Source organism: Battus philenor, unplaced genomic scaffold, assembly GCF_028537555.1.
Source record: "Battus philenor isolate CCGP_79_NKW_IND1 unplaced genomic scaffold, ilBatPhil1.0.hap1 SCAF_14, whole genome shotgun sequence".
Lineage (NCBI taxonomy): Eukaryota > Metazoa > Arthropoda > Insecta > Lepidoptera > Papilionidae > Battus > Battus philenor.
In genome coordinates, this window is record NW_027181676.1 from 14,393,112 (window position 1) to 14,417,702 (window position 24,591).

At 37.4% G+C, this 24,591-nt stretch overlaps 1 protein-coding gene across 1 annotated transcript in view; it reads right to left on the reverse strand.

The window, feature by feature from the left end:
* Nucleotides 1-13,147: 13,147 nt before the first annotated feature.
* LOC137933705 (uncharacterized) overlaps nt 13,148-24,591 on the reverse strand; it is a 239,088-nt gene continuing 227,644 nt past the window's right edge. The window contains exons 8-14 of the mRNA XM_068777729.1: nt 24,032-24,173; nt 22,752-22,892; nt 21,402-21,559; nt 20,320-20,390; nt 16,354-19,082; nt 15,436-15,591; nt 13,148-13,605 (exon numbers count right to left, since the gene is read on the reverse strand). Of these exons, the coding sequence (XP_068633830.1) occupies nt 13,357-13,605; nt 15,436-15,591; nt 16,354-19,082; nt 20,320-20,390; nt 21,402-21,559; nt 22,752-22,892; nt 24,032-24,173 (3,646 nt within the window). The 3' untranslated portion in view covers nt 13,148-13,356. The remainder of the gene's footprint in view (nt 13,606-15,435; nt 15,592-16,353; nt 19,083-20,319; nt 20,391-21,401; nt 21,560-22,751; nt 22,893-24,031; nt 24,174-24,591) is intronic.

Here is a 24,591-nt window from a genome sequence, read left to right on the forward strand (position 1 = left end):
GATATCCGGCCACGGCTGTTATCGAGCGTATCTCCATAGGTTCAAATACGAAGATTCCCCTGACTGTCGTAATTGTGTCGGAATGATTGAAGATGCAGAGCATGTCTTTTTCGTCTGCCCCCGATTTAACGAAGCCAGGAGGTCTTGGGAAGAAGGTGTAGGATGCAAAATCTATCCTGAAACTCTGATAGCTACAATGCTATCCTCGCCTTCGGCCTGGGAACTTACGAGCGCGTACTGTACGACGGTGCTAAAGGAGTTGCGTAAAATAGAGCAAGAGCGGAGGAAGTTGGCCTGAACAGCCACTCTATCAGAGAAAGCTGCGGCTAAATCCCCCCCGCGAAGTAATGCCTAACGGCCATGCCGTGGGGACCAGGGATACCGAAGAGAGAGGATTGTTTTTAGTCGGTATTGATCTAGATCGAGTCCGACATACGGGGCACCAACATCAGGCCCTATGATACGTAAACGTATTTTTAAACCTCTATAAAAAAAAAAACACACACACACACACACACGCACACGCACACGCACACGCACACGCACACGCACACGAACACGAACACGCACGCGCACACACACACACACACGCACACGCACACGCACACACACACGCACACGCACACACGCACACACGCACACACGCACACACCCACGCACACGCACACGCATACACGCACACACAAACACACACACAACCTGTAACTATTTCTTTATATATCTTTTAACGATTAAAAATAAAATATTATATCGTATTTCATATTTCATGTTTGGGTATATAAAAATATATGGGTATATTATATAAAATAAATTTCGAACTAACCTATATCTTCTGTTATTGGTTCTCTCTCCAGTTCCACATTCAGCTTTTTTTCGGTTGGGAGACGGTAATATCTGGAATTTAAGTGATATATACCAAGTTTCACATGTCATAGATTTTCAAGACGTATTAAAATATAATACCTTTTTAAATATCTGTTATTACTCTATGACAAGCTGCTTTATACGTTTAAAAAATAGTTATACAGATACCGTCAAATAACAGTATTTATCGTGAAATTCCTCAGTTGAAATTCTTTTATGGTAACCTTTTGCATTTTTCTTATGCCGTTAAAAATTAACTTGCTAAGTAATAATTAGAACTTTGGTACAATTATTTACAATGTTGTCTTCCGACGAACAACGTGTCTAGTTTTTTATATTGTCACGCGAGGGAAATATCTTTGTATACTCGCATTTTGAAGGTCTTTTAGGAATACAGAACCTTAGGGTAAATAAAAGACTGCGACTAGGGCTTACAATACCGATCTAAAATCTGTATACCGGTATTTGATATTTGAGATATCAAGATATCGGTATTAAAAACGGTATAATTAATTAAAATTAACTAGTTATATTTTCACTTACTTCAGTTGTTATATTGACTTGTTAATAAATAATAAATAAAAACATTTCAAAAACTTTTAAGTTAATCGGTTTTTTGATACCCATATTGAGGGGGTTAAGGAAAAATATGTAATCCGCCATTTTGTATCGGCGGCCATCTTAGATTTATAATGTTATTGATTTTATTATATTGTATTGTCATCTAGATTAAATGTGTGTACCAAATTTGAGATCAATCTGACAACGGGAAGGTGCTTAAATTTCAATTTATAATTTTGACCCAAATAAACAAATTCCGTACGGGTCGAACTAAATAAAACCGTTTAATAAAACACTATAAATATTGTTCTCAAATGAGTAGATATTATTTATTTTATTACATAGAGAGTAGATAGATACAAAAAACGTGCAAGTAAAAAAAAGCACATATTAAATTCTATTTTACATTTTACATATAATAGTCTCGTGTGGCATTATATAATTAAAGAAGCAAGAAATGTAATTACACCAATACCTCACTTTGCGTCGTTTCGTTTTGCGTTTTTTTCGAAGTTGCGTCGCTGCTTAATTAGTACTAATTTTCACTGTGCGCCGTTAGATTTTCGAGGTTGCGTTGTTTAGGTTTCGAGTCTTTAATTTTTTTTTAATTTTCTTTTTTTTCTAAAAAATGGCAACACTTTTGTTTCTAATTGCGCCATGCCATCAAAACTCGAGGATTCCCTTTCTAACTAAATATCAAAGCAATTTTAATACAGTTTTATTTTAACTTTGTTGTGCTAATTTTGGAGTTCAGTTTTAATTACGTAATGTGTTGTAATGTAGTGTGTTGTGCTTTTTTTTTAAAGAGAATAATAAATTTATATAAATTTTTACGTGTTGTTACTGGTTACCAAAAAAGGTAAATGATTTTCCCATATTATTTATTGGCCGAGAGTTATATTATTTTTGTTTTTTAAATGTTTACTTTGTTCAATTATCTTTTTAAAAAGTAGTATTTTCGTGACCCAGGAACCTATCTTCGATCTTTACATGGTTTGCTATAGAAGATCCTAATTCACTTTCCGGCGTTTTAATTTGCGTCGTATTTTTTTGGAACGTACACACGACGCAAAGTGAGGTATTGGTGTAAATTGAAAGTGTTTACGAAATTATTTTAACAACTTGCGTTTTGTATGTATAATTACAAAATACCGGTATTTTGACATAAATACCGGTTTTTTGATAACGGACAAAAATCGTCCGGGATTCCGGTATACAGGATCCCGGAACCCCGGTATTGTATTCCCTATCTGCGATTTTGCGTGTTTTGCACGTAATAGTGCTTACAAAGTCCCTTAATCTATTTTAACGACACCCTAACAATGTCTAGGCTTTATCATTACGTTTTGTGCGACCATTTCCTAAAGCCTACTCCATATTGCCATCCTCAGGTTGTACGCCAGTACCTGTGTGTCACATTGATGAATCTTGCGATCGCATTTTGAGTCTCGTCGGTGCAACACACGCACGTGTGTGGCGTGATATCGCTACAGCCGCGTGATGGACACTGTTATACAACACGAAGGTGTCTGTTGTTCGACGGACGTCGATGATCACCTCGCTCTTTAGCCTCGTGGATGGAGAGCGTCTTCGAACTTGTCTCTGTATCGTAGCATTGGCTAATGAGAACTTGTTGGCGTGTGTTAGGTACAGGCTATTTCTCTGAAAGTACGCCATCTACTTGGATGATCACGCTCGGCGGCCTCCTTCTGCGCCATGACGCTCTACCTCCTCAACCATCAGGAGCAATAAAATAAAGAAAAACAAACCTATCTTGTAAGAAGTCTTGAGATCTATCTCGGAAACTGTTTCTGGAAGTGTCCGGGGATCTATCTCGGGAGTTGTTTGCAAAACTATCTCGGACACCATCGCGGTAGGAGTCTTGATAGCTGTTTCGGACGCTTTTACAGAAACTATCTCGGGAGCTGCTTTTCAAGCTTTCTCAATAGTGTCTCGGGAACAGTCTCTAGAAGTGTCCGGAGATCTATCTCGGGAGCTGTTTCTTAAGCTTTCTCAATAGTGTCTCGGGAACAGTCTCTAGAAGTGTCCGGAGATCTATCTCGGGAGCTGTTTCTTAAGCTTTCTCAATAGTGTCTCGGGAACAGTCTCTAGAAGTGTCCGGAGATCTATCTCGGGAGCTGTTTCTTAAGCTTTCTCAATAGTGTCTCGGGAACAGTCGGAAGCTCTCTCAGGAGCGTCAATTCGGATCGCTACATTACATTTCCACTGGATTAGGTCATTGAGCTCTTTAGAAAAGAAAGGTTACCTCATCAGAGGCTGTCAATCCAGACTACTCAGGTATTTCTATTCTACAGGTACTCAGATGACTGAACTGAATCGACGAAAGAAAAATATTATTTTTAAGTTCACTTTTATTCTAAGCGAAGCGAAAAAGTGTGTGATTTTTTAATAATATCTCTCCTTTACTTTTTTAGTAGTTAGAAGGTAAATGTTTCATGTGTTGCTTTTCCAATATAGTATTCCGATGTCTGTTATAAAAAATTATGGAAACACCTTCGTATACCCTGCTTCCATTATTAAACGTGATCTCAAATCGATTATAAATTAATGTAAATGCTATATATATTAGTGTCTCCATTACTGCGCAATGGGAGGACTGGAGATGCGATAAAAAATGGCGCTGGGTCGATGTACTGCAGATCTATCCTTATTTGTAAACATTGCCAACATCGCTCGGTGGTATATAGCAAGCTATGCTATATAGCATAGCTCGTTATAACGACACAACCGATGTACAGATAAAAAAGTAGCACGAAAGTAAAATAAAATAAAAATCAAAACTGAAAAAATCAATTGCTCTTTTAAACAAAGTCCCTATCCCACATGTGGGGAACGAGTACTCCCCGAAAATGGAAGTCATAAAAAATATAGAGATACCAGCCCCTAAAACTTTGTGGCTTTAGGTGGGTGTCATTATATCATATTCTCAAAACTTATAAATAATGCGAAGATAAAATCTAACATAGATATAATATATTTTTTTTGTATAACATCCCTTTTTGGGAGCCCTCCGTTCGTCCATGTTCTGTTTGGGACAAAGAAGTTACAGTTTCGGACAGATAAGAATTTCATGTTTATTATTTTTATTCTGCATTTTTCTTCTTTCATATTTCGGCTTCCTTATCTACATTCTCGGTGACAGTTTTTACATTATCACAGTTATTGACTTATTTGTTTCAATTTTTTATGTATTAAATATTATTATGAAATTTACTTTATTATATTCACATTTATATTCTTATATTTTAATTGAAGCATCTTATCCAGTGTCTTTTGATTACAATTTATTTTGTTTCTAGAGCAATATATACCAACATTTTTCGTGCCGAGTCCACTTTACAATTGCTCCCCTATGTGGCGTGGGCCCTTCGTTGGGAAACACTACTCTAGAAGTTTCATATCTTACTTCCTATTTCCTTAGGTGTTTTTACCGTCTCTATAACATATTTTTATTTAAGTCGTTTTAATTCTGGTTCTTATTATTGTTTATTAAGTTTATTTTAGACTACACCAATACCTCACTTTGCGTCGTTTCTTTTTTCGTTTTTTTCGAAGTTGCGTCGTTGCTTAATTTGAAGTAATTTTCACTGTGCGTTGTTAGATTTTCGGGGTTGCGTTGTTTTGGGTTCAAGGGTTTAATTTTTTTTCTAAAAGATGGCAACACTTTTGTTTCTAATTGCGCCATGCCATCAAAACTCGGGGATTCCCTTTCTAACTAAAAATATGTTTTGCTAATTTTAAGAGTTCAGTTTCAATTACGGAGTGTGTTGTGCTTTTTTAAAAAGAGAATAATAAATTTATATAAATTTTAATGTGTTGTTACTGGTTACAAACAAGGTAAATATTATTCCAATTTATTTATTGACAGAGTTATATTATTTTTGTTTTTAAAATGTTTTTCAATTTTCCTTTTAAAAAGTTGTATTTTTGTAACCCCGGAACCTATCTTCGATTTTTACATGGTTTGCTATAGAAAATCTTAATTCACATTGCGGCGTTTCAATTTGCGTCGTTTTTTTTTGGAACGTAACCACGACGCAAAGTGAAGTATTGGTGTACACTACTTTTATGCAAACTGTAGGAATGTTCGCCACAGATTGTCGTCGCTCACATATAAACCTATTACCATTATTATTTTATTATTGCTTTCTTTTTAGGGGCCTTTCGTTTTCATAGCCTTTTGTGAGTTGTTCAATTTTTACTCCTCATTCTCTTTCGTCCTTCACATTATCTTCTATTCATTCCTTTCACGCTTCACATGATCTTTCATTGTTCGCTTGTAGATCTTCTTTCTTGTATCTCCTTTCTTCCTTCATCCATATTTTTGGATCACAGTTTTATACATTAATATTTTTTTATACATTAATGCACATTTTCTTGAAGTAACATTATCTGTGCTTTTTAAAATATTATCTGTCTGTCTATTAGGTGAATGTAAATCAACATATTATTTCTTCATTATTGAAAGCAGATATATTTTCGTGGACCTCCGCCATTTTTTGTTACACTAATATAGAACCCCGTCGCTTCTCCCGTGGACAGCACGATTCCACGTGAACCGGTTTTAGAACTAAAGCTGTATATGTACATATAACATAGTTTCTTTGTTAGTTTTTTTTTAATTTAAAATATGATACATTTGTATCGCTTTCGCTGGCGCACCAGTCTGAATCTATGAACTATTTTTACTCGTTACATGCTTGTAGATGCAACTAGTTGCTTAGGGTTCCTTTTACAAGACATTTAAACAATTATTTCTTGCGTGAACATTTTTTAAAATATTTATATATATATAAACTCTTAATATGTGCAACGGCGTAATTAATGTCGAAGACATTTGTACCTAGTTAACTGTTTGGGTGATGCAGAGATGATGATGGTAGGTGAAACAAGTAAATAGGTATAAGAGAAAGAATGGAAAAAATGAGGTGGAAATATCACATATATTTAAATATGTACATATGATAACGACAGCTTGTCAAGCAACTGCTTTCGTATCTTCGCTCTGAATGCTTTGAATCCTGATCATCCTTATATCGAGAAGGAGCGCGTTCCAGAGAAGAATATATTGTACTGCAAAGAAGTGAGTAGAGTCGGAACTATGGGGAACATCTAAGTAGATTGCTTGAGGAGTGAAGTGCTTTTTGGGTGTACTGGCTACAAACAGGAATTGAGATATTAACACGTTCACTGCGGGCCCAATTTGAAGAACTTTCAACTGGTGCGGCTGAGGTCGAATCAGCCTCAAGCTGAACTTCCTAGTAGTGCGGTTGAGGCCTTTTCTGCCTCATGTTTCAATCATTTTTTCACAATATTGAGTCAATGCTTCGCAGACATAAAGAAAGCTATATTTGTTTTTGTCATATCTCATACGGTTGAGTGTAAACAGCCGCCGCGCAAGAGAGAAAACACGAGTTTTACGCGCCGCACCAGTGCAAAGTCTACCATGAGGCTGAATCGGCCTCAAGCCGCAGTGAACGTGTTAAGTAGGCAGGTGAAATGGGAGAAGAAAGTAAAGAGAAAAATATAGTAATGCAGCCATTTTAGCTGCGAACGGTATAAAGATATATGGTCAAATTTGCGGAGATTAAAAATTAATCGAATGCAGTTATTCAGAAGACGATCCAGTTTGTTAAGTCGGTAATAAGGAGAATAAGTTATTACATACATTGCCGAAATTTCGAATGGAAAACGATTTTTCAGACGGTATAAAGTACGTTGTGAATCAGAAACTTACCACAGACAGGTGGTTTTCTTTTTAAATAGTAATTTTACAAAATTTTCTCTAACATAGAGCCTTAATATATATTAACAATTTCTAGACGTTGGGGGGAAATCTTCAATATGACGCCTGGGAATGGAGGGCCCAGACAGTGTCAGACTCTTACTGACTAACCCCCCCCCCCCCCTTCATCGGCTCTGTTACAATTAAGTTTCTAGTTATTTTGCTTATTTTCTAATATTTCTATGGTATTAACTCTTATTTATATTACACTTATTATTTTCTTAAGCTATTTACATGTATTTTTTTTGACCCCCGCTGTTGGGGGCCTCTCGTACCCCTATTTATGGTGGGATAGGGACTTTATTAGCATTTAATTTATTCACTTAATTATTTTATTTTCATTCTCTTCTCTTTCATTCTTCACATAATCTTTCATTCTGTTCTTTTATACCACAATTCTGCTTTCTTTCCCTTTTGCTCTGTTTTACCATTCTTTCATCCTCTTTTCATTTTACATTTTCTTAATTTCTAGTTTTATTGTATTCATCTTTATCTTTATCACAGTTGATTATTTTTTATTTTTACATATCTTTTTTGTTTTTGTTTGTTGATGCCTAACTTTTATTTTTTTCTATTGCATAATGTATAATTCTTTTGCAATAACTGAGGAATTTTTTCATGGTTTCTTTTCCGCCTATCAAGGAGGGTATTGTCTCCTCCCTGATTTCAACTTTACATGTATTACAGACAGGTGGTTTGTCCCTGCTAGGTCATAGTGGAATCTATACGCAACCAAAAGTCAACTGGAGCACCACGAAATTACTATAGAAAACCTATGGAAGTTTCTTGGTATCCAGTAAATAAAACTCGGAGTTGTTTTCCTAGAGCTTTATTAGTAATACAGCTACTTGATGACCACTTCTAGATATGGGCTTCCCCCATATATTTCTTATAAAACCTGTTCGTAGCAGCATGCTTCAAGGGTCATCTATAGACTTTAATATTGTCGTCTAAGTAAGAAAAGGATTAATGTGTAGCCACTTCCGCACATGCATGTGGTAGTCGTGCAACAAAGTGCACCGCCCGTCAGCCCGCTGATAAATGCGCATGCGGCAAACAATGCGAATTACACAACTGCCACCGTTAATTCACTCAACACGTGTTTCACCCCTCCACGGGGCATCTTCAGGAGTTATGTTACACCGATTAGTGCCAAACACAGAGTGCGGAAGTGGTATATATTGGTCCTCTTTCTTTCTTAGGATGGACTTCCGCAAGGTAACGCCTGCTTCCATTAAATAATGTTGTCTGTCCACCTTGTAAGGTGGCCCATGGTTGATTGCCAATCCTTGGCTTCAATACTAGAAACTTAAGGCTGTAGCGATCTTCTATTCTTTCCTATGTGACGTCATTGTCACTAACTTGCTAGTCTACTGGATTATGTCAGATACCTTTGTTTTTCTAAGGATCTTCTCGTTTACGATTCGGTCTTGTAGATAAAATCGGAGTAATGCCTGATTCTTTAATGAAACTAGAAAAGTAAGAAAACGACCAATATTTAGCCACTTCCGCACATGCAGTGCCTCTGTGTTTGGCACTAATCGGTGTAACATAACTCCTGAAGATGCCCCGTGGAGGGATGAAACACGTGTTGAGTAATTTGGCGGTGGCGGTTGTGTGAATCGCATTGTTTGCCGCATGCGCATTTAACAGCAGTCTGGCGGGCGGTGCATTTCATTGCACGACTTCCACTGCATGTGCGGAAGTGGCTAAATATTGGTCGTTTTCTTACTTAGGATGGACTTCCGTGAGGTAACGCCTGATTCCATTAAAACTAGTAACTATTTTGATTTATTTATCGTTGCCTTGTATGTCTGTGTAATATTAATAATCCATAAAATTATTCGGTTAAATGTTCTGGATTCAACTCTATGAAGAATTAAAGTGTTAAAAGTGAGGATATTCTTCCAGGAGCGGCTCGTGTAGCGCCCGTGTTCAATGAAACCATGGCGCCCCCTAGCCCTGAACCCCTCGCGGCTATAACTATTAACTTTGCCGACGTAACAAGAAAGTTTTTTCATATTCCAACAAGCTATTTTATAAGTAGGTATAGCTTATGGTATTAATTACGGCCTTTCTTCTTATGACGGCAGAATAACACTCGTTGTTTTTATGCCTGTAGCACATCTCTGTTGCGAAACTAAGCGGCGAACCGCGATAGTTCATGTTCCGTCTTGTATTTTAAGTTTTATGTACAGCGAAATAGAAGCGAAATGCATCGAATTTTAGTTTCGCTCCTTGCAAGCGATTTTTAAAAATGGAAGGCAATCTTTAAGATACAACTAGCGCCATCTAATGTGGAATAGAGGAACTTTATGTCTTGTTTTGATTTTTGACATATATTAATGATAGACATATATCTTTCGTAAATAAGATAAAAGTGTATTACCACGTGTATACCACTTAAAATATATTTTAAGGTTTATATACGGAACCATCGCTTCGATAGGTATCGTCGCACACGCTTTATCATGCCGTACCGACCGGTTGTAATGCGTCGTGTGAAAATAATAAGGTATTGCAGATCCTGAAGCTAGGAGACGCTTATATAATAACTGGTCTGTACCGGTGTACAGAACCTTTTATACAGGATGATTAGTAATCTCATTGCTCATTTGCTATCAAATAATATAGTAAATTGTTCAAAAATAAATCGTTTTACAAATATTGAATAACACATTAATTATATAATAATAAAGTGTTTTTAAAATTTTGTATCGTAAACTTAGTACAGTACCCGGCGATAGATATTGCACATCGATCTTTGGAAAGAGACAATCGGCTAATTTCGGCTTCGTATAGCATTATCTCTGTCCCACACTACCTATGTGACGTTTTGTCAGAAGTACAAAATCCACCATAATTAAAATAATAAATGTAATTACTAATAAAGGCATGGATAATAATGTCTGAAAAATAAAAATGACCAAATTTTAACAATAAAACACATAATAATTTCGTATGGTTTATTACATCAAATGCTTCGTTTATTTTTTCAATTTTAAAAACAATAAATAAATTGGTGTATATAACTGTCTAACTACGTAGTTAGTTCCTTTATATATCATATATTTATGTTAACATACACGTGTGATATACAGGGTGTTTAAATTATAAAACAGTTACGTGAGTTCAAAGGGATGTACCGTCGCATTGTAACACTTGAATTTATATATGTCATCATCTAATTGCCACGTGAGTCTTGGCCAGACTTCAACAACAGTAAAAGCATTCGCATTTGTAACCCGGGGGGTGGACCTAGGTACACATTGCCTTCTGTACTATGTTTGGAGAACTTCGCTCTGATCCTGACTTCCAGATATGAAAGAGGATCAAAGAAGGCAGCATCGCCTACCTCATGGGCAACGATAATGTCGCCCTATATTTCTAGAACTTTCCGAAAAAGTAGTACAATATATAATAGAAAAGAATAAAACTCAGAAGCAAGTCAAAAAGGGTCGAGTAAGATTCCAAGCTATTCATGAGTAAAGTCAATATAGTAAGAAAAGAACCAATATTTAGCCACTTCCGCACATACAGTGGTAGTCGTGCAACAAAGTGCACCGTCCGCCAGCCCGCTGATAAATGTCAAAAACACTCTGTGTTTGGCACTAATCGGTGTAACATAACTCCTGAAGATGCCCCGTGGAGGGGTGAAACACGTGTTGAATGATTTAACGGTGGCAGTTGTGTAATTCGCATTGTTTGCCGCATACGCATTTATCAGCGGACTGGCGGGCGGTGCACTTTGTTGCACGACTACCACTGTATGTGCGGAAGTGGCTAAATATTGGTCCTTTTCCTACTTAGGATGGACTTCCGAAAAATAACGCCTGATTCCATTAAATATTAAAGTCAATATAGGTTTAGTCAAAACTGTGATTATCACAACTTGTGGTCTAGAAACTAGAGATGGGTAAAATGTATCCCTGACAAAAAAGATTGATTTATACGTTTCCGATCTTGGCATATATATCATTCTTTTATATCTCTCATTTAGCACAGTACGGCTAAGAGAAAGAACAAGGCAGGTAAGACTAAAAATATATCCTTTATATCTTCGGCTCTTTTAGCTCGGACTTAGAACTCAGTAAGGCGGAATAAAATGTGTGAAATTGAAATAATTGAATCTTAAAAATAATGGCCGATTATATGCTTTTATGGTTGCATTTGCTTCCTACTAAGCATTTTGTGTTGCGTGTTTTGTAGTTCTGAAAATCATCATCAATCAAAACATGCAATAGCTCTCTGTCTCTTTCTTACGTGTAAATTGCTATATACGCCCATCTCTTACTCTCTAAATCTGAGCGAGCCGTAACTCTTTAAATTGAGTCTTATGTATAAGGATATAGAGATACAAATTTAAACACATACGAGCTGGAGAGTGATTATATCTTTTGCAAAGATATATACTCGTATCTTTCCTGTTTTTACCTCGCGAGTTACCCATCTCTACTAAGAAGGAGATGCACGGGAGATTAGAATGAGAAGAAAGATAGAGATTGTGAAAGATGAAAGGAGAATGTAAAATAAAGCAATACGAGTAAAATGAAAAATACTTTACCAGACTTGTAACCAGATTCATTGTGATTTTTTATGTCCATTGGTATGTGAGACGTATTAAATTAAAATGAAAAAGGAGACGAGAGACAAAATATCAGTAATGTTGTTTGTATGTAATTAAAAATATTAATTTAAAAGTATCACACGAATATGTTAACATTGTAATTAGTAAACCGACCATAGTGCAGTTAACAGGGCTGCCGTATATATATTTCGAATAATACTCCTTCTAAATAGAGATAACAAGCGAAAGGAATAAAAGAGGCTTCGTAAAAAAATAAAATTTGTACAGCACCCGGCGATAAATATGGCACATCGACCTTTGGAAAGAGACAACCGTTTAGTTTCGGCTTCGTATAGCACTATCTCTGTCCCACACTACCTAAATGACGTTTTGTATGACGTGCGAGAAGTGAGATAGTGCTCTACGAAGCCAAAATTAGCCAATTGTCTCTTTCCAGAGATCGATGTGCAATATCTATCGCCGTGTACTGTAAATGATAATTCATCTTTGGCTGCTGTACTGGTAAGAATGTCTTTAAAAATCATACCTCGGGTGCTCCGGGGTCAATAAACTTAGGAGTTCACAGTTCGACACCAAAACAAATCAAATTCGATGTAAAAATGCATGTGAATATGTTTATAAAAAATCCATATGTTGCTGTCAAAATAGCACCAACACACAAACGTCAGTCCAACAGCTGACAACACCATCGAAACAATTCAACAACTAGCAACACCAAATTACGCGGCAAACCGAGGTATAAAGATTCATAGACGAATTATTGTTTTTTTTTTTTTTCAATAACCATAGACACGATTAGCATAGACAATACATTGAACATTTGCACCCTAATTTCGATCACATCCCTAAATTATTAGAAAATATACAATAGTTTTATGTAAATAGATATGTAATTCTATAAGTAAAATTAACTATTTACTATGGTAACACTTCAGCTACGGAATTATATAGAACAATAATCAAACATGTATCCCGCTACGGAGTCCAATTTCAAGTTTATTTTTATTACAGAGGTATCAATTTATACCGCAACAATTGCAAGTGATCTCCATTCTTTGAAATCATTTGAACGAAACACTAACAACAATCGATTTAAACATTAACAAAAGTTAAAATTTACAAAATAAAAAAAGAAACTACAGCTCAAACGAACTCAAGTGTAGCCAACTACAATATAAACATACCTAAATTTATTTGGTCTCAGTTAAAAAAGGTCCTAACAAAATACAATGATATTAACAATATTAGTATTAAAAGTCACAATGTCGTGTGTCCTTTGTCAATGTTCATTCGTGTAGATTTAAAAAAAAAAAAACATGACACTTAAATTACGATTAACCGGGATTATGAAATGTCATTTTGACAGCTGTCAAGGAGCATAGATTAAAAAGTCACCTTATTTTATTCGTTACCTGTTAAAGATTATACTTTAAATTGTTTATTTTTTATATTAAACACGAAACGTGTCGATTTTAAACGATGAAACACAACCGAGAAAATTATTATTATTATTTATATTAAGCCAATAGGTGATATTTTACGGCGAAAATACTCGAAGGCTTCTAAGTAGAGTGGCGAGGACGTTAGCCAGACATTCGGCTCTTAAAGCGAGCTGGCCTTCGAGGGTTGAGGAGTCTTGACCCTGGTTTTGGTTCTTCGTGTTGTGTTCGTGGATGATTTGGGCCATTTCAGCGCCGGCGAGGTCCTTGAAGGCTGCGGTGACGTCATGGACACGGAGAACCAGGTTTCTGGTTTGTAATGGTGATGATGTATGTCTGCCAAGTGCCTGAAACAGTTTTTATGGTTACTACTATACATAGGCTTCCATCTACTTTCAGTAAACTAAGTTATCGATCCACCTTGTGGAAGGCATATCCACAGTTCATCAGACCCAAGGTCACTACTATTGAACCTTACTGCACCAAGGAACTTCAGCTGCACGAGCGACATGTTCCAACCACTTCACTTCAAACTAGCGATTCTTTGAGCTACATCTAAAGAATACTGCCCTTTCTCTTTAGAGTAACAAAAATAATTTTTCATTTTACAATATTTTTTGGATGTTTTGGTCCTGTATCTTACCCTCCGTCACTCTACAAAGCGACCAAAGACTTTCTTGTCGAGTTTCCAGAGGAAAATAAACAGTTTATGTAATATTTATCGCGTCATTAAATATAAATAGTTATTTATAAAAAACAACGCCATCTACTTGTGTTGAAAGACTCGTGCAAATCCCTTAGAAGTATAATGTACACTAAACTAAATTAGACTACAGACTACACTACAGCGAAAGGGAAAGACAGAAGAATTGTGGCAAGAATGAAAAGAACGAAAGATCATACGATGTGAAAAGACGATAATGAAAATAAAAAAAATTATGTGAATAAATAATGTTGAATAGTCCCTGTCCCACACAATATAGGGGGTACGAGAGGCTCCCAATAGCGGAGGCCATAAAAAATATACACTACACACGTATTCCTATTATCTCTTTCTCTTTTCATTTTTCCTCCTACATTCTTATTACTATTTAATGGATTCAGGCGTTACATTGCGGAAGTCCATCCTAAATAAGAAAGGACCAATATCTAGCCACCTCCGCACATGCAGTGGTTGTCGTGCATGAAAGTGCACCGTTTTTTTTTTTATGTTAACCTACGTAACTTATGTGACTGAATTATGTATTTATCATGCGCAGCCTGTGAAGCGAAATCTCTTGCCTTTTGGTCTAAAAGGTCAAATTCCACATTATGTAAATTGTAAACTAACTCGGTATGTAATACCTTCAAATGTAATTTCAGATTATCTCTAATCTTAAACCACCGGCGAGATTCCGCTTCTAACCAGACCTTCTGAGCCTTACGTATAGCCATATCAGCCGCATGGCTGACCGTGTTGGAACGGATATTAATATAACCCGGAATTACATAACTCGGTGTTTAGCACTAATCTGTGTAACAACTCCTGAAGATGCCCCGTGGAGGGGTGAAACACGTGTTGAGTGAATTTACGGTGGCGGTTGTGTAGTTGGCATTGTCTGTCGCATGCGCATTTACGAGCGGGCTGGCGGGCGGTGCACTTTCATGCACGACAACCACTGCATGTGCGGAGGTGGCTAGATATTGGTCCTTTCTTATTCTTATTACTAACTGCAAGTTATAAATAGTGTTAAAAGAATTATTTGGAGCGCCTCCTTTGTACACAGGTTACTATATATTAAGGGGAAGGGGGATATTTTTCATTTTCAACAGCTACAATCAACGTGGTCCATAGAAATATAATAATACCAAACAATATATTTATCAATGTCAAACCGCCATGTTAGTTTCAACACAATAAAATATAAACATTTACGATAGTTATTTTAAAAAATATATACCTTAAGGTTAAGTTCGTCTCTTTCTGTTGTTCTCCGTCTTATCTGTCTAAAAAATGTAGTATATACGCCTCTAGCGATATAAAATCTGTTTGAAATGGTAACGAAATTTTTGTATTTTTTTTTTATAAAAGCGCGGGAAAAATATCAAATGACAGTTGACATTTGACAGTTCAGCCATCTTTCGGAGGATTCGGAGCTGGTATCTAAGCATAGGAATTATATATATCCTGGGGATACCTGTGCAAGATCGGCCAGACGTCGCAGTGGGGCCAGGCAATCGGCGAGAGCTTGCGGAGCCCCTGCCGTCTCCCCTGCACCACCCAGCGCCCCCACCAGCGTCCGCGATGTACCCACCAAGGACACAGCACACATTGTCAGCTCACTTCGAGCACGCTGGTAACAAAAAATGAAATATATTTTTTTTAATCAATTTTTTTTTATATTAAACAGAGATAACTTCTCCTACACAAAGTCCTCAACCTATCAAAATGTTAACTCCTTTTATTTATTATCATTTCAACCCAAATAAGCCAAATGCAAGGTATAGGTTTCCCCCATAGATATCTATAAGGCGATATACCATAATCGCCACACTTGATAAGCGGGTAAGCGATCAAAGTGTGGTATTATTGTATGCAGAGGACGATACTGCCCATATTCTAGAAACTAGTCTATATGCAGTGGCAAAATGTAATTTTGTTTACATATATATAAATATTCTTTATTTAAATTCATAAATCTGTTTTTTTTTTTTTTAATTTATATCCAAATATGTTACAATAAGTTCATAAAGATTTTTATGCGGACTAGTAAACGACAAAACAAAACTTTAGTTTTAAAAAGAATGTAAGACAGAAGAGTCTAGATTAATAGAAAATTGTATGTCCAGAGCTATGAGGGTTTCAAACGCACTCTGATCTAAAAAGGCTCCACAACAAACTCAATGGGTTTTTTGTGGTCACTTTTACCTTATTACAGGAGTAAAGCGATATATTTTTCAATATTAAAAATTCCTTCAAACTACAATAGGATTTTTAATAAAGAATTTCCTAAATTTATATTACAAAAGACATATATTAAAATAAAAATACAGATATACATAAAAATTGATTATATCTGTATTTTTGTTCTTTTTTCAGAGAAAGTTATGGTCACCTGGAACTTTGCTTCGTCGATGTCTTCACCACCGCCGTGCGCGTGCTGGTGCGAACAGGTCTGTGCGGCCTGGTGCAACCGTTGCAGAAGTCCGTTCACCGCTACTTCCGTCTTGCACAGCAGGCTCTCTATGGACACGTGCCCGTTGTTCCCCGACTGGAACTCTGGAAACCGAACCGTTGGTGGCGAAGGCGGAGTTGGTATGTCATCCGCTATGTCCTCTTTGAACCTTACGTGATTCTGGGTTTTTGGTGGTGGACTCGCCGTGTCCAGGCGGAAGGGCTTCCTCTCAATCAACGGCGGACTGAAAGCTTTATCGCCGCTTGGTGCTCCGTTCAGTAAGTCAGGTCTGTTGCTGAACCTTCGGTTCATTTGAGGAGAACACAATGTCAGGGCTGTGGACATCTCTTTGTTCTTCAATATGGTGTTTTTCGTTTCGGAATTAGAACGCACGTGGCGGCTCTGTAGCGTCATGGAGCTGTAGCTCTGAGAAGAACGGACGTTCATCTCTTCTTCGGTTACTCTGCTCTCGTTCTCTAGGTTTCGGTAGGTGCTGAGGTTGCGGTGGAAGTGGGGGGAGCCGATGCTGGCGAGCCTCTGCTCCGTACTACGGACCGGCGACAGTTTCTGCGAAGTTTTCATTCTGAGCACCTCGATACTCGGTACCGGCGGTAAGGGAGGTTTCTTTGGGGGCAACAGAAGAGGAGGCGGAGGTGGGAGTGCCTTGTTCTCTAACCTCGGAGGTATCTGTGGTGGACTTTGTGAGGTCTGCTCGTTCATGTCACAAACTACTTTGTAATTCAACCTTCTATTGTTTAACGTGCTAAAGTGGTTGTTTGGTATTTCTACGGCGCTGAGTTCGTTGTTCGTACAAGTGAATGAATTGGACCTGGGTCTCGGTGCAGGGGGTGGCGGTACTTTGGGGGGTCTCTCGGGAGCTTTTTTGGGCTCGATGCTTTTTCTCCTGGGAGGTGGTCTAACTTCGCATACGTCGGGCATGGTATCGGAGCTTTCTACGTGGGCGTCTAGTTTGTCTGTTTCTTCTGAGCTATCATCGTTTTTGCTTTTGTCCTTACTACAACATGAAAACATACCTTTCCTTTCAACCGTGGGGTATTCTATGATATGTGCTACTCCGTTCGCCTGTTTCTCTCCTACAACACTTTTCCTTTTGCCTTTGGGTGAATCTGTTTTTGTTTGGTTTAGCGTTTTGTTTTTGTCTTTTAACAAGAGGCTATTTCTTGCTTCGCTGAGCGTTTTCGCTGCAAACATATTTCTTATTTCGCTAACACTCAGCGTCCCTCGCACTACGTCTCCGTTGCTTGGTTTTGCTTCATTTGTCGCGGGTAAATCTGAATCTTGCGTCATCACAGCTTCATTGACGTAATTTGTATCCCTATCCAAAGTTGAAGAGTTGGAAGCCGGCGGCGGTGGGATAATGTATGACATGATTTCTTCTGGTGTGAGCTCGATAGCTGGTGTGACTTTCACAGTGGGTGGTTGTACAGTAACATTAGCGATGAACTCTTCAAAGTCATTACTCTTCGGAACTTCATCTTGATCTTTATCATCAGCAAATGAAGGGGGTACGACAGGTAAAATTTGTGGGACTTGCGTTGCACCATCTAATTCGTCGGGTGTTTGTGGTGGTGGTATCAAAGTTAAATCTATAAGCTCGGCGTCGGTGTCTACTGTATTTTCTTGATAGTAAAAAGGAAACTCAGTTCCGGCTGAGTTTTCTTTACTACTTTTCTCTCTAAGCTGTTTTAGATACTCCTTCAGATTTGTTTCTTTATTGTCTAGTGTCGCATCGGGACTGTGTAGGCCGAAACTGGTTCGTACAATTTTATTAGTGCATTTACCGTGTTGCTTGCGTATTGGACTGCTAGTTGGGGTGTAGAATGAATCATTGTCGCTCTCAGATTGACAAACATCACTGTTGAGAGCTAGCAGTGCATCTGTTAGACCGCAATTGTTCAGAATAGCACTTAACCCTTGAGATTGTCTTTTGGATAAATCACTGGATGCATCTCTATCAGGATCAGCGACAGTTAATCCGCTTAGTCCTTGATTGATTGTTTCTGTGAGTAGTAACAATGAATCGCTGTGTTTCAGTATCCCTGGAGCGTCGTCCGTTGCTGACATTCTACTAGCGTTCGACTCAGTATCACTTTCTGTTTGATCAACACACGTTTCTCTACCTACTAGTTCATCGTTTATATCTCCTTCGTTATATATATCACAATTCTCTGTTAGATATTGTTCAGAGTTTTCTACAAGTTTTTGCATTTCTGCTACTCTTCTCAGTACTTCTTCATTCTTTGCTTCAACTAGTCTAGGGTTATTTGCTGCGTTTTCTAAGAGTTCCATTGATAAGACGCTTTGAAGATCAAATCCCATACCGTCGTCTAAATAGCAGGCATCGTTTGGATCGAATAATCTGAATTCTTCGTTTCTCCTACATTTCTCGAAGTGTACATCGTGGCCTAAAATCCCTGCATTACTATCGTATCCCAACAGTGGGCTAGAATTGTTACTCAGATTTCTATTTGTGATACTAGAGTTCATGTTAGTATCCAAGTTGGTCTTCGATTGTTCCGGTGTTGAGTGGTATGGTGGAGGCATACTGAATATGGCGTAATGCTTTCTGGAAAGTTCTGTGGGATCATCATAGTGTAGGTAACTCCATTTTGCAGGTACTACGTTATGTTGCGATAGGTAAGGTGGAGCTGAAAGAAAGAGACACAAAATTAGATCATATTCGAAGACAATAAGGTAGCGGTAACGGAGACCAAGTTGTCAACCAGATAGTCCAGATTTTTAGGACTAGATCCACCATGACACTGTGTGGTTTCCGATGCATATGAAGGGTTTAGCGGGTAAAACCCTGTTGAAAACATGGTACATTAGACCCATTTCTTGATTCAATACCAAAATAAATGTTTGGGAATATTTATCCCGTTGAATATAAAATTTTATAGGAACAAAAACCAATATTTATTTATTTATCTCTATCATTATGTACTGGGGCATAAAAGGCTGTATATTTTGGCTTCACCAATTTCAGAGGAAATACATGTTTGTTGTCGTTTATTCTCTTAGGATTGAAATAACTCATTTTTGTTGCGTTGTGTACGTAGATGAATTGGTCGAAAAATTTGAAGTTTCTGGTGTCATTCAATTTCAACAATTTCTATAGTTATGGAATTTAAAATAAGGAATTTTTAATTACATTATATATCAGGGGGACCGGAAAGTAATGTCGCTTTCTTATGTTAAATTCACATGACAACATGTTTGACAAGTTTTTATTTTCTATCAACAATATATTCACCTTCGTTATCAACAACCTATTGCCATCTCGTAAATTAACGCCGGAGCGGTGAAAATCAATCGGTTTTTCTGTGAAAGATGTCTATGTATGTGTATTTTGAATCTAAATCGTACAGGACCCCTTGTTGTGTATGTATATATAAATATATATATATATATATATCTAATATATATAATTCTCGTGTCACGGTGTTCGAACTTGAACTCCTCCGAAACGGCTCGACCGATTTTTACCAAATTTTACATGCGGTCCAAATTTTACATATGGTCCACACCTAAATTTTATTTTTAATTTATTAGTCAATTTTTTTGGTTTTTATTTTATTATGATACAGCATACAAAAATACATACAAACCTAAATTTTCACCCCTCAACGATCAACCCTTATCTTACATTTGTTAATTAAAAACTAATTTTTTTTTGCATAACAACGTTTGCGGGATCAGATCAGGGATTTGTATATATACATATATACATAAATATATATATTTATGTGTATATATATATACATAAACATTTTTTCTGTAACTAGTTTTTTAACAATCTTTAATGAGTAAAAAAAATGATATCGTATTTAATATTTGTTTGGATGTATAAATGTGTATATAATTTAAAATAAATTTCAAACTTACCTATATCTTCTGTTATTGGTTCTCTCTCCAGCTCCACATTCAGCTCTTTTCCTGTCGCGAGACGGTAATATCTGGAATTTAAGTCATATATATCATATTCATTGGCGTTTGGCTTTGTTATTTCTCCATAGATTATACAGACAGACCGACAAGAAAGAGTCTTTAGGTTTTTGGGGTCCATATAAATCACTAGGACTTATGACATAATTAAGGTCGTTAGTTATTAAGATATATATATAAATAGACATTAGCGTCCGTGCCTGTTTGTATAATTACATTTTAAATGTTACCACGCCTCTTAACCCTTAACTTGACAGATTTTTTTTAATATTAAATTAATATTCATACCACTTGACATTTAAGACCCAAGGATGCCAACAGAAAAAACTGAACAAGCGTTCGAAAATTAAAAAATTACCTAAATATTCACATACAAATGATTACTTTGCGTTCAAAATTGATGCCACTATTTTTTTTTAATTCTGATGTATCTCTACAGATACATTATCAAGAAAAGGGTTAAACTAATTTCTGACTTAAATATTAAACTATTCAAAACTAAGTTGAACTGAACAAATTGTGTAATATCTAATGGATTCAGGCGTTACTTTACGGAAGTCCATCCTAAGTAAGAAAAGGACTAATATATAGCTACTTCCACTATGTCTAGCGGTCTGTATAACAATGTCCAGTTTTTAAAATTGCGTTTCGTGCGACCACTTCTTCATCCCTACTCCATATAGTCATCTTCAGGTTGTGCGCCAATATCTGTGCGGCGGTTGCCGTGTTCACGTCGATGAATCTTGCGATCGCATCTTGAGTCTCGTCCGTATGATATACGCACGTGTGTGACATGATATCGCTGCCGCGTGATGGACACTGTTATACAGTCCCAGGGTGTCTGTTGTTCGACGGACCACGATGATGTCCACGATGTTAAAGTCGTAACTATCTTTGGGGGGGGTCTATGTCTAGTAACGGTAGTCTATCACCAAATATGATGATGATCAAAGACCTTAATTAGTATTCTTAAAGCAATTTAGGTGGGGGGGGGGCTGGTAAAAGGTTCACATTCCACTAACCCTGCAATGAAGAGCGGCATCTCAGCTGCGTCTCGCTCGTCCATGAGGAGGGCCAGTACTCTGTCGCGGCGGAGGAACACCGCCACGTCTGCCCCTCCTCCGCACTCCCTCTTGACACGAATGCACTCCACCTCCTCCATTGACGCGATCGATTGGGGCTGGTGAATTATTAACCACATTTAACACCATCTTTTAGAGTTTAAATTATTTAATTTGTATATAATCATTCTACCATTAACCTACCTCTTGAAAAGAGATTTCAATTTAATTAACTTTAATAATGTGAATTATTGAGGACCTATTGCAAATATATGTGGAAAATCTTTGTCCAACATGAGATCATATGGCTGAAAACAAATCTGTTATATTATTGTTGAAAACCCTTCTATTTTGAAATTATGTAATAGGGGACCTAAAAAGGTTCCTTGAGGAAGTCCCGTGATAATCATGGCATAAAAAGGAATCCATGGTCACCAACAGAGCTCGAAGAATTGCTCCTCTAAAGTGGCAGCGGGCGGGGTAGGATGCTTATGCAACCAACAACTATTGTTCCGTAAGGTTCTGGATCGAGAGTCACCAGGTGGACCAAATAGTCAGGATCGCCGGATTGGGGCAGTGTAAGACGGATCATTGTAGCGATATTTGGGAGAGCCTTATGCCTAGAAGTGGACGTCTACCGGCTGGAGTGATGATGACATATGAGTCCAAGATCACTGATGTAGATCGAAGGATTTCTTGTCTTAAGTGGCAACGTGCGGGGTAGGTTGCTGGTGCAACCGACAGCTGTTGCTCCGTAAGGTTCTGGATCGAGAGTCACCAGGTGGACCAAATAGTCAGGATCGCGGAATGCGGGCAATGTAAGACCGATCATTGTAGCGATATTTGGGAGAGTCCTATGTCTAGAAGTGGACATCTACCGGCTGGAATGATGATGACATATGAGTCCAAGATCACTGATGTAGATCGAAGGATTTCTTGTCAACCGACGGCGGTTGTTTGAAAGGTTGTGGATCGACCAAGAGCCACTAGATGGACCAGCATAGCATTTGTTGATGAATGCGGGTGGCGCAAGATCAATCATTGTGGTGATCTTTAAGTGAGGCATATGCTTTAAATGATGATGATGTATGAGTCCAAGTTCACCGATGTAACTCGAAGGATTTTATTGCGCGAAGTGGGAGTGGGCGAAGCCCATCGCTGGAGTAAGATCTCGATCGACCACGACCTCCTAGGTGGACAAACATAGCCAATGTCGCTGGACGCGGATAGCGCATGATCAATCATTTCATTCATCATCTTTGCTTGGAAGTGGGCGTCTACCAGCTGAAATGATGATATTTATCTGGTTACCACAGAACTGCTCCTGCCGACGATCTGGCTGAGACCGAAGCGTGGCGACACTAGAAGCACTCGCTCCGGTCGGGTGCTGCTGAAGCACTTCGCTCCGTAACTTGGCAAGCTCCCCACAATATCCAGGTAGTGTAGCTTGGCCTGGAATTCCACATACCTATATCAATACCTTCCATATGCAAAATGAATAAATTATACATATCGAAATCGATGTTATACATTTAGATTCTTGATTAAAAAGACCAGTATGAACGCGTGCGATGGATAAAAATCAAGCACCACACTAGATATAAACCGATGCGTGGGCGGCCGCCCGCCCCTGCCTCCGCGAACAGGGAGGAACAGGACCTTGGGTAGGATCAGTATCCTATTTTGAACAAATATTTCACCAGATATAATAGAAGTTTTGGATCTTTCAGGTTCTTTGGTAGAGATCACGGTGAAAGCGAGCGAAGAATGTCGTCCATATGATGAAGTAGTCTGCCTCTTCGAGTCAGTTCTATAGGAAATCTATGAGAGATATCTATGTCTAATGGTTGAAATGATAAGTTTAATAAAATAGAATAAGAGTATAATTGTAAAAATAAAGAAAAGAAGTAAAATAACCAAATGTAACTTAGCATAGCTGTAATATTAAGAACTGAGGTGAAGAATGAGAGAAGATGAAAGAAAGGAATGTAATAAATGATAAAGAGTGAATGATATTGTGATGGGTGGCAGCAGAGAGAATGAATGATAATGTGACGTATGATAAAAGAAATAAATTAAGAGTGTGAATCACTTATTGGAAATAAACATCCTTAACCTTACAAATGTTAGGGGAGTATGAGAGGCCTCCAATAAAGGGGGCCATTAAATAAAAATAAATACATTTAAAAAACTTTTAAGTTAAACGGTTTTTTGATACCCATATTGTGGCGGTTGTGGAAAAATATGTAACTAGTCCGCCATATTGGAACGGCTTCCATCTTGAATTTTAGATTTTGTCATAATCATCGTGTGTTACTAGTGTAGCCCTTTCATTTGATACCCATATTGAGGGGGTTAAGGAAAAATGTGTAATCCGCCATTTTGTATCGGCGGCCATCTTAGATTTATAATGTTATTGATTTTATTATATTGTGTCGTCATCTAAATTAAATGTGTGTACCAAATTTCAGATCAATCTGACAACGGGGAAGTGCTTAAATTTCAATTTCTAATTTTGATCCAAATAAATTCCGTACGGGTCGAACTAAATAAAATCGTTTAAAAATAGTTGAATTGATGATAGGTTATACCTGAAGTTGCGTGAGTTGTCTCTGTCCACCGGTCATGTGTGAGTTCAGCTTGAGGGAATGCGCCACGAGACGGCGAAGTTCTTTCCGCTTCATGCTGTCGAGAAGACCACTGGGCACAAAGCGCTCCAACCCAAACTCTCTTCTGGAAATTTTTGATTCAGGCACATCAACACCGTAAACAGGCATACGGAAAACATAGCAGCGAATATAACTTATTCATACATTAATCCCAAATAACACTGAGAGAATTGAAAAAAAAAACACTGCAATAGAGTACTGAGGTTATATATATGAGATTGTATATTAAAGAAATGTATATAACATTTGCTATCATTTATTGTATGGCATCCTATCCAACAACTAATGGTTTCATAGATAAATAAACTTACACATTATTATAATTCATATTACTACATATTAAATTTTGTTTATTATCTGTCTCTGTAGACTTTGTACAGATAGAAGTTATTGGCCAGTCTTATTGCAATAGAAATATGAATCAATAAAAAGCTACCACTTACTGTTTAGAACAAATGTTTCATGTTTATTTTCATACTATT